The sequence below is a fragment of the Ctenocephalides felis genome, unplaced genomic scaffold (assembly GCF_003426905.1).
Source record: "Ctenocephalides felis isolate EL2017-DRISC unplaced genomic scaffold, ASM342690v1 CF-g0.4_SCAFFOLD_01604, whole genome shotgun sequence".
In the NCBI taxonomy this organism is placed as follows: domain Eukaryota; kingdom Metazoa; phylum Arthropoda; class Insecta; order Siphonaptera; family Pulicidae; genus Ctenocephalides; species Ctenocephalides felis.
In genome coordinates, this window is record NW_020537758.1 from 3,002,248 (window position 1) to 3,019,092 (window position 16,845).

Here is a 16,845-nt window from a genome sequence, read left to right on the forward strand (position 1 = left end):
ATGCCGATTTTATACAGCGTTGTGTTTCGTGGCACAACGGTTTTAGCCAAATATGCCTCATGTACTGGTAATTTTGCACAAGTCACCGAAGAAATCATGGTCAAAATTCCAGCCCATGATATATCATAGGCAAACAGATAATTGGTAAGAGGAAATGTCAATTTATTATAACAAATTGACCTTTTCTCATACCAATTATCTGTTTCACTACATCTGCAAGAACAGGATCATTTATATGTGCCTCACGAACAATGTAAGATAACAGATGTAGGATTTATGAGTATATTGAGTCTTATTGAAATGCTATATAGATTTTGGGTTTTTGATTAGGATTTTGAAGTATACCGAGTTGCTGCAGGGAATTTTGATGTTAGACAAGATTATAGATTATCTACTTTTCTACAAATTTGGCAAATATTTCATTAAATTTGATATACGGTTTAAAAGTTACAAGAGTTGCTGTAAATGCTAGAGTCTTTTCTTTGAACTATTTAGTAATTTCAGATTGTTTTGCTGCTTTCAGTTGAGTTTTTAAAGTAAACTGAGTTGCTGTAGAGTGTTGGATGTTGGAAAATATTATAGATTATTCAATTTTGTACAAATTTGCGAAAAGTTTCATTAAAATTAAATGAACAGTTTAAAAGTTACAAGAGATGGAATAAATAAATGCACGAATATTTTTCTTTTGTTATAATAGTTAGAAAATTTTTTTGTTTTCAATTCTAGAAAATATTTTAAATTAGGTGGAAATGGCATTTTCTCTTGAATTAAGATTTATCTATTTAAATCAAGATTATCAAAATATTATTGGATTTTAAATATCCAAAACAACTTAGTATTCCGAGTTGCAAATTTAATTGTAATTAGATTTTAATCGTTTTGTTATTGTATAAACTATTATAATACATCACAATTTTTTATTTTATCTGTTATTATTCATCATTTTTAAATTCATTTTTAATTTTTATAATATCTGTATATAATTAAGTCTATTAATAGATTTTGATAATCTTGATTTAAATAGATAAATCTTAATTCAAGAGAAAATGCCATTTTCACCTAATTTAAAATATTTTCTAGAATTGAAAACAAAAAAATTTTCTAACTATTTCTAAATTTATAATAATAATAATTGTATTTATAATCATTAAAAAGGTTTATTAAATATCATATATTATATATAATATATATATATATATATATATATATAATGATTAATATTACATAATAGGAATAGAAATACATTATATATATATATATATAATGTATTTCTATTCCTATTATGTAATATTAATCATACCATATATATATATATATATATATATATATGTAAGTTGTAATTAAGTTTCAGGTTTGCTTAATTATTTATTCATATAAATACCAATTATTTATTACTGTATTTACAAATTTATTTTACTATAAACCTAGATCTTTACAAAATCATTTTTATTGCATGTTTTATTTAATAGACTTTCATTATAAAATCTAATTAATAATATATAAACAAAATATATAATGTATTTCTATACCTATATTTCTATTTCTCTTATAGAAGTTTGAAAGAGCAAGAGCCTTCCTATTTCTAAACGAAATCAAAAGAAGATCCTTAGAAACTATTGAAAATGCAATAGCCTATATTATGATAAACAGTGATTTTTCAAAAGTTTTGGCAGCAGAAATGAAGCACTTTTTAGAATCTCGAGAAATAGGCAAAGTTAATGGACAGTTAGATGAACTTAATAACAGTATGGTCAAAAATATATTTAATTATAATATATATATATATATATATATATATATATATATATCTTATATATAAAATTGTTCTGTAACTATGTATGAGTGGTTAATCCTCCTAAACTATAATTCGGATTTTCATGAATCTTCCTGAAGTTTGTTCGGGAATTTTTTTAGTATTTTTAGATTCATAGAAATATAGTTAGATTTTAGAAAAAAATGGAAAAATTTACAAAAAAACGCGTATCGTGTTTTACCCTACTTTACCAAATCACGATACAAAAATAATTTACTTATTCAAACAATTATTTAGAAGTTTCATTGTGTCAAAAATTCATATGTTTGGCATTGGATACGAAATATTTACTAGACAATGGAGCATTTTGGGTCTGAATATTTTTAATGTGCTCCAATTTGCATAAAATTTTGGAATTAGGTTCATCTTACTCTCTTAAGTTTAAAAGTAAAAATAATTTAGAATCATTTGCCACTTTCTGGGGTGATAACATCCCTTTTCAGTGGTGCAATTGTATCTCTTTCAAATTAACGACGGATATCGATAAAAGAACTAATTAGAAGAGAACTAGCTGTAAGTGGAATTCTGTCTTAAGGCAATTAGGGCATCGTGCCTTAAACCAAGCAAAGCTGGAACTTCCCGTACCAAAAATTATTATTTTTTTTTAAAAACGATTAACATTTTTGAAAAAAATTTACTTTGAAAAAATAAGATTTTTGAGAAACTATAAATTGGACAAAAAATTAGTTTTTTTTGAAAAAAAAAAAGTTTTTTTTAAAAAATTTTTTTTTAAAAAATATTTTTTTTTTTGAAAAAAAAATTTTTTTTTCTTTATTTTGACATATTGTGGAAGATCTGAACTTTTTTTTCAAAGCAATCGTAGTGCTTTAACTGCATAAGGACAAAATATAAAGCGCGTAAGCGCCGCGTCGCTGTCTAACGGATAAACACTGGTACGGAACCCATAGGAATGTTAACAAAACTTATACTTATTGTTAAAATCTCTATAAAATATCTGATAATTTGATGTGCATATGTCTAATGACCATTTTTGACCGCCAAATGGCTCATTTTTTTTTTACTTTTTCCTCTATATCTCCGAAACCGCTGGACCTACTTTCATGAAAATTGTATCGATTCGTCATCTTGTCAATACAAATAAAATGTTTTTTGAATTATTCAAATCGGACGCTCCTTTCTCTTAAAAACGGAGGTACCGTTTTTGGCATTTTTTGCCCCGTATCTCCGGAACGGCTAAATCTGCCCTCGCCAAAAACTAATCAGCACGTCTCCTTATCAATACAAATCGATTTTTTTTTTTGAATTATTGAAATCGGTTGATCCGTGTTCCCGAAATCGTCGACGAAAATTTGTATCCGCACATACATACACACACACACATATACATGCATTTTTTCTAAGGTATGCCAAAATGTTCAGAAACCTCTGAAACGTAAAGATATATAAAAATTTTCATTTTCGATTTTTTTGCGATTACTATAACTTGCCCTACGGGAAGTTAAAATTGTTTAATAATGATTCTCAAAAATGAAATTACTTTTCAAGTTACTGGCTACTAAAAATTTGTTGTTTTTTGCGTTTTTTATCATTTTTGCAAATATTTCTGAAAATATACATTTAAACAAAAATCATGTAATGAACAAAATTATATCAATTAAAATCCTAATAAATCGGTGTTCTATAAACTGTTCTAGGAACAATATTAGGCTAGATATGAAAATGGGGTTTTATAGTACTCAAAATAAGCTTTAAAATGAGTACTTAAATAAATATAGAATAATGTGAAAGTATCCTTTTCTCTTCGTGATTATAAATATCATGGAACTTAGTCACCTATTTCATGTTAATTACTTATCTAATTTTGTTATTGTATTATATAGGATTTGAAGAAACTGCATTACCTGCTCCAGAAATCAGAGAACCAGCACAGACGTAAGTACATATTTCAGATCATAAAGTCATATTTAGTACCGTTTTATTATTGTCATGTATTGTCAAGTTATTTATATGTTACATATCGAAAGTAACGGCTTCTTTTTGATATTCTTTAGTAATACTATAATATGTAGAATTAGTTGTAGGCTTAATTAAATATTTTCCCAAAAGGGTTACATCTATAAGCTAAACATATCCAACATCAAATCAATCACCAATGGGTGACTTTTTGACCTTTTTTTCTTTTATCTAATAAACCATCAAAATTACTAAATGTTGTATAAGAACGACAGATTGTAATCCCCAAATGTAAATTAAAAAAAACTAAGCTAAACATATCCAACATCAAATCAATCACCAATGGGTGACCTTTCAACCTTTTTTTCTTTTAACTACTAAAACCATCAAAATTACTGAATGTTGTATAAGAACGACAGATTGTAATCCCTAAATGTAAATTAAAAAAAACATATCGAAAGTATAATATTTGTCGATATCATTTTAGCTTATTTTACAACTTTGAAAGGTAATAAATTCGAATTAGCCTCTTCAATAAACTTAAAATTTTGCATACTATTTAATATTACTGCAAAATTTTTGAATGATTGGTTCAGCTGACGATTCTTAGCTGCTTAACTTCTTTTATTAAATGTTGGTAAAAAGTAAAATTTTGGCTCACAAACACATTCTCTTACCAATTCTGATGGTGAAACATAAATGAATTTGAATCGTTTAAAAAAATAAACAAGAAAGAATATAATAATCAGTCTTGAAAAATAAGTAAATTATGGGCTATTTCTGAATCTTCTCATTAAGAAAAATTAAATATATAAAATAATTGTATAAATATAAATGTAACGTTTTAATATATTTATGTAAATTACAATATTCCATAAAATTATTCTGCTGGAGTTTAGACCCATAAACATGCAACACTATTTATATAACTACTAGCCCGTACCAAATATTATTATTTTTTTAAAAACGATTAACATTTTTGAAAAAATTTTACTTTGTAAAAATTAGATTTTTGAGAAACTAGGAATTTGACAAAAAAATACTTTTTTTGGAAAAAATGTTTTCTTTATTTTGACATATTTTGGAAATTCTGAATTTTTTTTCAAAGCAATCGTACTGCTTTAACTGCATAGAGACAAAATGTCAAAGCGCGTAAGCGCCGCGTCGCCGTCTAACGAATAAAATTGGTACAGAACCCATAGGATGCAAACAAAATTTATACTTTATTTTATTTATTAAAATCTGTATAAAATATCTGATAATTTGATGTGCATATGTCTAATGTTCATTTTTGATCGCCAAATGTCAATTTTTTTTACTTTTTTCATTAGATCTCCGAAACCGCTAAACCTGCCTTTATGAAAATTTGATCGGTTCTTCACCTTGTCAATACAAGTAAAATGTTTTTTGAATTATTAAAATCGGACGCTCCGTTCTCTTAGAAACTGAGTTACCGTTTTTGGCACTTTTTGCCCCGTATCTTCGGAACGCCTAGACCTGCCTTCGCCAAAAACTAATCAGCACGTCTCCTTATCAATACGAATCGAATGTTTTTTGAATTATTCAAATCGGTTGATCGGTGTTCCCGAAATCGTCGACGAAAATTTGTATCCGCACATACATACACACACACACATATACATGCATTTTTTCTAAGGTATGCCAAAATGTTCAGAAACCTCTGAAACGTAAAGATATATAAAAATTTTCATTTTCGATTTTTTTGCGATTACTATAACTTGCCCTACGGGAAGTTAAAATTGTTTAATAATGATTCTCAAAAATGAAATTACTTTTCAAGTTACTGGCTACTAAAAATTTGTTGTTTTTTGCGTTTTTTATCATTTTTGCAAATATTTCTGAAAATATACATTTAAACAAAAATCATGTAATGAACAAAATTATATCAATTAAAATCCTAATAAATCGGTGTTCTATAAACTGTTCTAGGAACAATATTAGGCTAGATATGAAAATGGGGTTTTATAGTACTCAAAATAATCTTTAAAATGAGTACTTAAATAAATATAGAATAATGTGAAAGTATCCTTTTCTCTTCGTGATTATAAATATCATGGAACTTAGTCACCTATTTCATGTTAATTACTTATCTAATTTTGTTATTGTATTATATAGGATTTGAAGAAACTGCATTACCTGCTCCAGAAATCAGAGAACCAGCACAGACGTAAGTACATATTTCAGATCATAAAGTCATATTTAGTACCGTTTTATTATTGTCATGTATTGTCAAGTTATTTATATGTTACATATCGAAAGTAACGGCTTCTTTTTGATATTCTTTAGTAATACTATAATATGTAGAATTAGTTGTAGGCTTAATTAAATATTTTCCCAAAAGGGTTACATCTATAAGCTAAACATATCCAACATCAAATCAATCACCAATGGGTGACTTTTTGACCTTTTTTTCTTTTATCTAATAAACCATCAAAATTACTAAATGTTGTATAAGAACGACAGATTGTAATCCCCAAATGTAAATTAAAAAAAACTAAGCTAAACATATCCAACATCAAATCAATCACCAATGGGTGACCTTTCAACCTTTTTTTCTTTTAACTACTAAAACCATCAAAATTACTGAATGTTGTATAAGAACGACAGATTGTAATCCCTAAATGTAAATTAAAAAAAACATATCGAAAGTATAATATTTGTCGATATCATTTTAGCTTATTTTACAACTTTGAAAGGTAATAAATTCGAATTAGCCTCTTCAATAAACTTAAAATTTTGCATACTATTTAATATTACTGCAAAATTTTTGAATGATTGGTTCAGCTGACGATTCTTAGCTGCTTAACTTCTTTTATTAAATGTTGGTAAAAAGTAAAATTTTGGCTCACAAACACATTCTCTTACCAATTCTGATGGTGAAACATAAATGAATTTGAATCGTTTAAAAAAATAAACAAGAAAGAATATAATAATCAGTCTTGAAAAATAAGTAAATTATGGGCTATTTCTGAATCTTCTCATTAAGAAAAATTAAATATATAAAATAATTGTATAAATATAAATGTAACGTTTTAATATATTTATGTAAATTACAATATTCCATAAAATTATTCTGCTGGAGTTTAGACCCATAAACATGCAACACTATTTATATAACTACTAGCCCGTACCAAATATTATTATTTTTTTAAAAACGATTAACATTTTTGAAAAAATTTTACTTTGTAAAAATTAGATTTTTGAGAAACTAGGAATTTGACAAAAAAATACTTTTTTTGGAAAAAATGTTTTCTTTATTTTGACATATTTTGGAAATTCTGAATTTTTTTTCAAAGCAATCGTACTGCTTTAACTGCATAGAGACAAAATGTCAAAGCGCGTAAGCGCCGCGTCGCCGTCTAACGAATAAAATTGGTACAGAACCCATAGGATGCAAACAAAATTTATACTTTATTTTATTTATTAAAATCTGTATAAAATATCTGATAATTTGATGTGCATATGTCTAATGTTCATTTTTGATCGCCAAATGTCAATTTTTTTTACTTTTTTCATTAGATCTCCGAAACCGCTAAACCTGCCTTTATGAAAATTTGATCGGTTCTTCACCTTGTCAATACAAGTAAAATGTTTTTTGAATTATTAAAATCGGACGCTCCGTTCTCTTAGAAACTGAGTTACCGTTTTTGGCACTTTTTGCCCCGTATCTTCGGAACGCCTAGACCTGCCTTCGCCAAAAACTAATCAGCACGTCTCCTTATCAATACGAATCGAATGTTTTTTGAATTATTCAAATCGGTTGATCGGTGTTCCCGAAATCGTCGACGAAAATTTGTATCCGCACATACATACACACACACACATATACATGCATTTTTTCTAAGGTATGCCAAAATGTTCAGAAACCTCTGAAACGTAAAGATATATAAAAATTTTCATTTTCGATTTTTTTGCGATTACTATAACTTGCCCTACGGGAAGTTAATAATAAATATACAATATTATTAGTGCTAAATCCGTTTTAAAATATTAACCAATAAAATATAATATTAGGCGATAATTATTACAAATATTACAGGAGGAAGCCAAGTATTAGTTCGGAAATTGATTTAGATGAATTTCTCACTGATCCACGTCTAGCTGAAGACATTTTATTGGTAAGATTATTGGTATTTCATTGAGTTTGATTAGGATAAAAAAAAATGATTAATGATGTATTGAATAGTAGTTGAATCCTTTTGTAATGACATCAAAGGGACGAAAAACATGTCGAAAGAAGGAGATGACATAGAAAAACATATTAAACTACAGACATTGAAAATTTTACATATGTTTTATTTACATGATCACATTACAAATTCAGTGTAATTATATACAACTAGCAAACCCGACGAACTTAATTTGGCCACCAGATGGTTTCGTGAGAAAGATGAAGGAATTTTTTGTTTGTTTTATATTTGAAAAGGAAAAATTTGATTTTATTATACAACAGTAATGAATTTATTTCGATTACAAAAATGAAGTGTTTTTTAGTTGAACTTCTCTAAGTAAATGAAAGTGAATCCGCCAATTATCCGTTTCATTGAAGTGCTCTTTGGTAAACCACATTTTTTGTTTTTTGGTCTGACGTTAACACAAACAAAGCGGATGGTTTTCCAACTCGTGAACAGGCAACGTATAACTGCCCATGTGAAAAACAATGATTTTCTAAATAATCTATTTGAAATTTATCCCGCAAACACTAAGCGATTGGCCTTGCGACTTGTTATTGCAAACGCAAGGCAAACTGGGAATTGCAATCGTTTGAAGTCAAACGGAAGACCAGTCGGAATCATTGGTATGTCACCAAATCGCCAGAAATTTTTGATTGAATGGTGAAATTCAGTGCGTGTACATCATTATTCTTTGCGGCAAGAATTGCTCGTTGGCTTAACCAAGCATAATTCTGATAATTCTCACTAATGTCATTACTCGAATTTTTAATTACGGTGAGTAAAGTTCCAGCAGCTTGCATTAAGGCACGATGCCATGCACCACTTTTTTTATTTTTTTAGCTATAAACTTGCGGAGCCCGAGACCTTTCCAACGAATGCAAAATTGTCGAAATCGGTTCGTGCGTTCTGAAGTTATTTCGTCAGGAAGGAAAACCCGACTTATTTTTATATATATAGATGATAACAATGTTATTATTGTTTCGCCGTTCAAATGATTAATTTTTTCATTTATTATTTTATGAACTTAATATTTAATAATCAGGAACGCCCACCTGGTTGGCAGCCAGCACGGCGTCCCAGAGCAAGAAGGCGTGTAAAATTCGATAAAAAAATTTCAATCGATGACTGGCATTCACCAGAGCGTCTTAGCCACATATTACAGCCTAGATTAGATCCAGATGTAAGTTAAAATTGTCCAATAGCTTACCAACTAAAATTTTTCATTAGCATTTTTAAGTCTGAGTTTCATTTATATTTACAGCATTTCTAATTTATTAAATAGTATTTATATTTATCTTACAATTTAACCTATTGAATTAATCACCATCATCTTGTTATATTTACAGTGTATATATGTATAGATAACGTTGAGAAAATTTTATTACAGGAAATGCTCCCTCGTCCACGGCAGCAGGGGTTTTTCAGCAGAATTCCTGACGCTTGGTAATTATGAATTTATCATTTATATACTCATACATATTTACATATAATACAACAAATACGTATATCTCCGACACGTAGGTAGATGACATAAAATCCTATGTCTAAACGTTTGGGAAAATTAAGGATTAACTTCTAAATCTTTGCCTTTTATTTGATGTATTTCCCTTGAAGAACTTACTCATATTTCTCAACATCTAAATTAACTTCTTTAACATATATATATATATATATATATATATATATATATATATATATAAATATATATATATATATATATATATGTTATTTAACATATATATAATATATATATATATATATATATATATATATATATACATACAGGGCCGGTCCTGGGGTCCTCAGCGCCCGCATGCAATTTTTTTTCTAGCGCCCTCCTCCCTCCCTTATTATTTTAACTGTTTTAACAGTTTATCATTAAAATTATAAAAAGATTTACGTTATTTTTTTAAATAGTTTCTAATAACTCTGGCTTTACACAAAAAATTAGATATATAATATAAAAGCACATTGATGTTAAATTCATTTAGAATATCGTGGCGATTCTTCATAATCACTTTCAAACTACTTTTAAATTCTTATTTTTATTACAAACTTATTTATTTTGGAGATTTTATGCGATTTATTCTATTAAACAAATCATGGAAAGCAAAAAAATCTAGCCTTTTATTATTAAACATTATAACACTGGTGCTTTATGTCGGGTTATTTTATTTTGTTTTTTTATTATCTAAAATATCCAAAATTGCATCTTAAATATTGTTAAAAAATTAGTGAAAAATGAAAGAAATAATGTTTCTTGAATTATATTGAAAAAAAACTATATAGATAATTTCATTTCTGAATCTCGTTTTGGCGCCCCCTAAGGCGTGCGCCCGCATTTTTTGCATGCATCGCATTCAAGGCAGGACCGGCTTTGTATATATATATATATATATATATATATATATATATATATATACAGTGGTGTTTTGCTAATATTTCTTTTACCGGAACGCTAAAATTAAAAATCTGGTTCAAAAACCGTTTCTCATGTTTGTTCCGGTTCCGTTCTTCAAAGAAAAAGAAACAAAAATCATTACAAAACTCATTTTATACATATATATGTATATTTATTTCAATAATAAAAACGTTTAATAAAAACAGTTAAATTATAAATTAAAAAATTTACTTATCAAATCATTTTCTGTATGTAGGGGGAAGAACGATAGGAATTACTAGTAAATAAAACTGACAATCTGGGCAATAACGTAAGTACATAAATACATTTTTATCTTCCTCTGTTTCTTCTTACTCATTTTTTTTTATATTCAGTCTGTTACATTTCGCAAAACTTCAAGAAACCTGGCAAGAGCTATGTTTTGGAGAAAAATAAAAATATACTTGGTAATTGCTGGAGTTCTAATTCTTGGGACCTATCTAATCGGGTCCTTGTGACTTGCCTGGAAATCATGCACTGGATAAATAAAATTTAATCCAAGCTAAGAAACCTTATTATAAATCTAAAATTATATAAATCTAAAAGAAACATAATTTAACAATTAAAGTAGGAAATAATTTTTGAGTAGAATAAATTTTATTTAACATGATTTAACAATAAATTTAAATTTATATTTCATCACTGACTGTTTATATAATATTTGAATATGTATTAATTATATAAAGAAACTTAATTTAATAATCTGAAAAAATACTTATGAAATACTGAATAAATTTTATTTAACATGATTTAACAATAAATTTAAATTTATATTTCATCACTGACCGTTTATAAACAACTGTTATATATATATATATATATATATATATATATATATATGTATATATATATATATATGTATAACAAACTGTTTATAAATTAAGTTCTTTTATGTAATTAATACATATTCAAATATTATATATATGTAATATATTAATTATATAAAGGAACTTAATTTAATAATCTGAAAAAGTACTTATGAAAAACTGAATAAATTTTATTTAACATGATTTAACACTAAATTTAAATTTATTGTTCATCACTGACTGTTTATATAATATTTGAATATGTATTATAATTATATAAAGGAACTTAATTTAATAATCTGAAAAAGTACTTATGAAATACTGAATAAATTTTATTTAACATGATTTAACAATAAATTTAAATTTATTGTTCATCACTGACTGTTTATATAATATTTGAATATGTATTATAATTATATAAAGGAACTTAATTTAATAATCTGAAAAAGTACTTATGAAATACTGAATAAATTTTATTTAACATGATTTAACAATAAATTTAAATTTATTGTTCATCACTGACTGTTTATATAATATTTGAATATGTATTAATTATATAAAGGAACTTAATTAATCTGAAAAAATACTTACGAAATACTGAATAAATTTTATTTAACATGATTTAACAATAAATTTAAATTTATATTTCATCACTGACTGTTTATATAATATTTGAATATGTATTAATTATATAAAGGAACTTAATTTAATAATCTGAATAAATACTTATGAAAAACTGAATAAATTTTATTTAACATGATTTAACACTAAATTTAAATTTATTGTTCATCACTGACTGTTTATATAATATTTGAATTTGTATTAATTATATAAAGGAACTTAATTTAATAATCTGAAAAAGTACTTATGAAAAACTGAATAAATTTTATTTAACATGATTTAACACTAAATTTAAATTTATTGTTCATCACTGACTGTTTATATAATATTTGAATTTGTATTAATTATATAAAGGAACTTAATTTAATAATCTGAAAAAGTACTTATGAAAAACTGAATAAATTTTATTTAACATGATTTAACACTAAATTTAAATTTATTGTTCATCACTGACTGTTTATATAATATTTGAATATGTATTAATTATATAAAGGAACTTAATTTAATAATCTGAAAAAGTACTTATGAAAAACTGAATAAATTTTATTTAACATGATTTAACACTAAATTTAAATTTATTGTTCATCACTAACTGTTTATGTAATATTTGAATATGTATTAATTATATATAGGAATTTAATTTAATAATCTGAAAAAATACTTTGTTTTCTCAAAAAAAACTGTAAAATAAACATTACTCAAGTATATTTTAATATTTTATTCAAATATTTTAAGTAATTCGAATCATTTGAATCAAGTCTTCAAAACCTAATTCAAATCAAACTTTATTTGATTCGATTTAACTCGCGTCAAGCCGTAAATATATACTGTAATACAAAATATATAAATATACATTTCAATAAAAACTATATAACAAATAATTTTGTTAAAAATATATATAAGTAATATTTGAATCTTATATATTTTTTTAATTCGAATCAATGAATTTTCGAATCGCCATCACTGATCGACTGAATTGGACGGATATAGTTCTGCTTTTCGCCACCGAGCGGGGCTGCATATCTATTTATCATGTAATTTTCATTGTCTATGACGGCGATTATCAAAAGTCAAAAGTGAGTCAAAGTGTAAATATCGAGACTTGTTTTTCTGTCAAAAAGAACGTCATTCTTCATTATACAGTTCAATTGCAACAACATGAATACTCCGATACGAAATTAAAGTTAATAAAAATCATAACAAAAGTGTAAACTATTACCATAAGTCTACTATTATCATTTATCATTTATTATTTTATCTCTCTAGTTGTCTTTATCAGGTATGTTTATACATTCCAATGACAGTGCGTTAAACAAAACATCATTGTTTGATATTTTTCTATTTCCTTTACAGATTACAATGCCGATTTTATACAGCGTTGTGTCTCGTGGCACGACGGTTTTAGCGAAATATGCCTCATGTGCTGGTAATTTTGCAGAAGTCACCGAACAAATCATGGCCAAAATTCCACCCGATGATAATAAATTGACCTATTCTCATGGCAATTATCTGTTTCACTACATCTGCGAGAACAGGATCATTTATATGTGCATCACGGACGATGTAAGATAATAGACATAAGATTGGATTTATAAGTATATTAAGTCTTATTGAAATGCTATATAGATTTTGAGTTTTTGATTGGGATTTTGAAGTGTACCGAGTTGTTGTAGGGGTGTAGGATGTTAGAAAATGTTATAGATAATTTAATTTTCTACAAATTTGGCAAATATTTCATTGAAATTAGATAAACGGTTTAGAAGTTACAAAAGTTACAATAAATAAATGCTAGAGTTTTTTCATTGAAATTCCTAGTAAGTTCAGATTGTTTTGCTGCTTTCAATTGAGTTTTTAAAGTACACTGAGTAGCTGTAGGTTTTGAATGTCAGAAAATATTGCAGATAATTCAATTTTGAACAAATTGGCCAAATATTTCATTTATATTAGACAAACGGTTTAAAAGTTACAAGAGTTACAATAAATAAATGCTCAAGTCTTTTGTTCAAACATTTCTGGTACATACAGATTCATTTTTTGCTTTTGATTCAAATTTTAAAGTATACCGAGTTACTGTATGGATTTGGATGTTAGAAAATATTATAGATTATCTAATATTGTACAAATTTGCCAAATATTTCATTGAAATTAGATGAACCGTTTAAAAGTTACAAGAGTTACAATAAATAAATGCATAAATATCATTCTCTTCAACATTCAGAACAATTTTTTGTTTTCAACCCTAGAAACTATTTAAAATTAGGTGTAAGTGGTATTTAGCCTTTCATGAATTGAGAGCTATTTAAATCAAAATTAGTGAAATTTTATTATAATAATATTGAATTTTGAAAATCCAAATCAACTTAGGAGTATACCAAGTTGCAAATTTATTTTATCTGTTATTCATCATCATTATTAAATTTATTTTTAATTTTTATAATACCAGTATATATTCAAGTCTATTCATAATAATAATAGTATTTATAATAATTATAAAGATATATTAAATATTATATATACAGTTGCAATTAATTTTCATGTTTACTTAATTATTTATTCATATAAATACAAATTATTTATTTCTGTATTTATAAATTTATTTTACTATCAATCTATTTAAAATCATTTTTAATGCATATTTTATTTATCAGACTTTCATTATAAAAACTAATAAATAATATAAAAAGAAGATCTTGGTCAAACAAAATATATAATGTATTACTGTTCCTATATTTCTATTTCTTTTACAGGAGTTTGAAAGAGCAAGAGCTTTCTTGTTTCTAAACGAAATCAAAAGAAGATTCTTTGCATCTTTCGGTATGACTGCAGAAAATGCAATAGCTTATGCGATGAACAGTGATTTTTCAAATGTTTTGGCTGCAGAAATGAAGCACTTTTCAGAATCTCGAGAAATAGACACCATGGCCAAGGTTCATGGACAGTTAGACGAACTTAAGGACATTATGGTCAAAAACATAGGTAATAATATACATATGTATATATATATATATATATATATATATATATATATATATTTATATATATATATATATATATATAAGGGTGGTCCTTAAAATGGTCATTTTCGAATTTCCTCTGAAAGTTGTAGCTCTTAATATTAATGTTTAGATAGAGATAGTCTCCTTAAAATCTATTCTCTTTATGTCACATGTCTAAATACAATTTGAGATTTGCCTATGGGCAAGTTGCTGTTTTAAAAAAAAAATCACAAATTTAGTTTTCAATGCAAAGAGATATTAAATTCGTGTTCTGCTCTTTCTTCTATTCTTTTATATGTCCACCTACGGGCAAGTTGCTTTTTTTCCATGAATTCGATTTATTATTTTGTTACTAATTAAATATTAATGAAATTTAAAAATTGATTGAAGTCGTGCTGTACGAATCTGTTTAATGATATGCTAAAAGTTCTTAGCTATTTTCCTAGTGGCAAGTTGCTAATTTACAATTTTGTTATAAAAATCTAGCCGACATATTTGTTTTTTAAATGATAAAATGAATTAAAATTGATATTAGATTCGTATTCAGCTCTTCGAGATCTATTAAATGATGTCACATGATAAATGTAGTTAGACATTTGCCTATGGGCAAGTTGCTTCACTTAATTTTTTGCGGTTTCAGTTTTATTATTTTACTTACAATAAAAGTGTCTATCCATAACTAATATAAATGCAAACATTTCTAAAATGATTCTTTTTTTTTCAGGTCCTTTTAACATCTTCATTTTCGCATTTTTTATCTGGATATATTCTGGTTATAGTTTTTCTAACATAAGCGCGACGTCTTCGATGACTTTTGCTATCAACATATGAATCATTATTAACTTCTGAAAATTGTTTCTCTTCATTTGTGTACATTAAAAGAAACAGCATTAGCATAAATTTATTTTAAACCTAATTTTTTTATCACAATTATACCTCTAAATTGTTTAAAAGTTCTCTGATTTCTTGCAATTCTTTAAAAATGTACTGAACACTCTGTTCAAGACACTTTTCCACTTTGGTTAGTTTTTTTTCTTCTTTCGTTTTAGACATTTTGTGAGAAATATATTTATAATTAAATAAATAAATGTACTGCTTAAATTCTGCTTGCAGACTGGGTAAAAGTTGAACTAAATATGCCAATCGAAATAATATATTTCATATGTTTTATTTAATTTTAAGTTATTTTAATTCCATTGATGTAATTTTATTAAAATAAATAAATGTACGTATAGAAATTTACAAATGGTGTTTTATATATTAAATTATATATGTGTGCAATATTTCTTTCAGTTTTTGACAAAAACAAAATACTTTTTAAACAGACATGTTTCGAGTCCCAATTTGAATCTTCTTCAGTAGATGAATAAACGAAAAATGTTACAAAAAATAATACATAAAATATTTCAATAATTTCGTAGTTCTTACAATGGAAACAACTATAGATCCATATTCTCTAGTGAAAATTGATATCATCATTGCATGGTACAAAGTCAGGTTATATGTACATTTTATTTGACTATTTCATTAATATAATATCTATTATAATTAAAATATCTTTATATATATATATATATATATATATATATATAACTCTTCAGTTTTCTTTTTCTTCAATTTCCTTATACTCGTATGTAGTCTTTCTTTATTAACTTCGCGTAGGGTAAGTTATTGTAATGGGCCGAAAATCTGAATTGAAAATTTTTACATTTCTCGACGTTTTGAAGGTTTCTGAACGTTTTGGCATACCTCAGAAAAAATGGATGTGTGTGTGTGTGTGTGAGTGTGTGTATGTATGTATAGATACAAATTTCCAGTCACGTTTTAGGGCGCACGGATCAACCGATTTGAATGGTTCAAAAAACATTCGATTCCTATTGATAGGAAAAAGAGCTGATTAGTTTTTGGCAAAGGCAGGTCCAGCCGTTTCGGAGATACGAAGCAAAGAGTGCAGAAAATAGAAATCGAATTTTTGAGTGAACGGAGCATCCGATTTGAATGATCTAAAAAACATTCAATTAGTAATGATTGGGAGAAGTGTTTATTAGTTTTGGGCAAA

The 16,845-nt window shown here is 26.2% G+C and overlaps 2 protein-coding genes across 2 annotated transcripts; both read left to right on the forward strand.

Annotated features, from left to right (window-relative positions):
- LOC113372838 (vesicle-associated membrane protein 7-like) lies at nucleotides 1-10,832 on the forward strand. Its single transcript, XM_026613173.1, has 9 exons — nucleotides 1-120; nucleotides 173-253; nucleotides 1,553-1,745; nucleotides 3,655-3,706; nucleotides 7,788-7,866; nucleotides 8,966-9,103; nucleotides 9,311-9,366; nucleotides 10,581-10,634; nucleotides 10,699-10,832. The coding sequence occupies exons 1-8, from the start codon at nucleotides 1-3 to the stop codon at nucleotides 10,603-10,605; spliced, it is 744 nt and encodes a 247-aa protein (XP_026468958.1). The 3' UTR covers nucleotides 10,606-10,634; nucleotides 10,699-10,832.
- A 2,040-nt stretch (nucleotides 10,833-12,872) lies between these two features.
- Nucleotides 12,873-15,701, forward strand: LOC113372538 (vesicle-associated membrane protein 7-like). The gene is made up of 4 exons (XM_026612880.1): nucleotides 12,873-13,069; nucleotides 13,144-13,353; nucleotides 14,538-14,766; nucleotides 15,511-15,701. The coding sequence occupies exons 2-4, from the start codon at nucleotides 13,150-13,152 to the stop codon at nucleotides 15,615-15,617; spliced, it is 540 nt and encodes a 179-aa protein (XP_026468665.1). The 5' UTR covers nucleotides 12,873-13,069; nucleotides 13,144-13,149; the 3' UTR covers nucleotides 15,618-15,701.
- The last annotated feature ends 1,144 nt before the right edge of the window (nucleotides 15,702-16,845 follow it).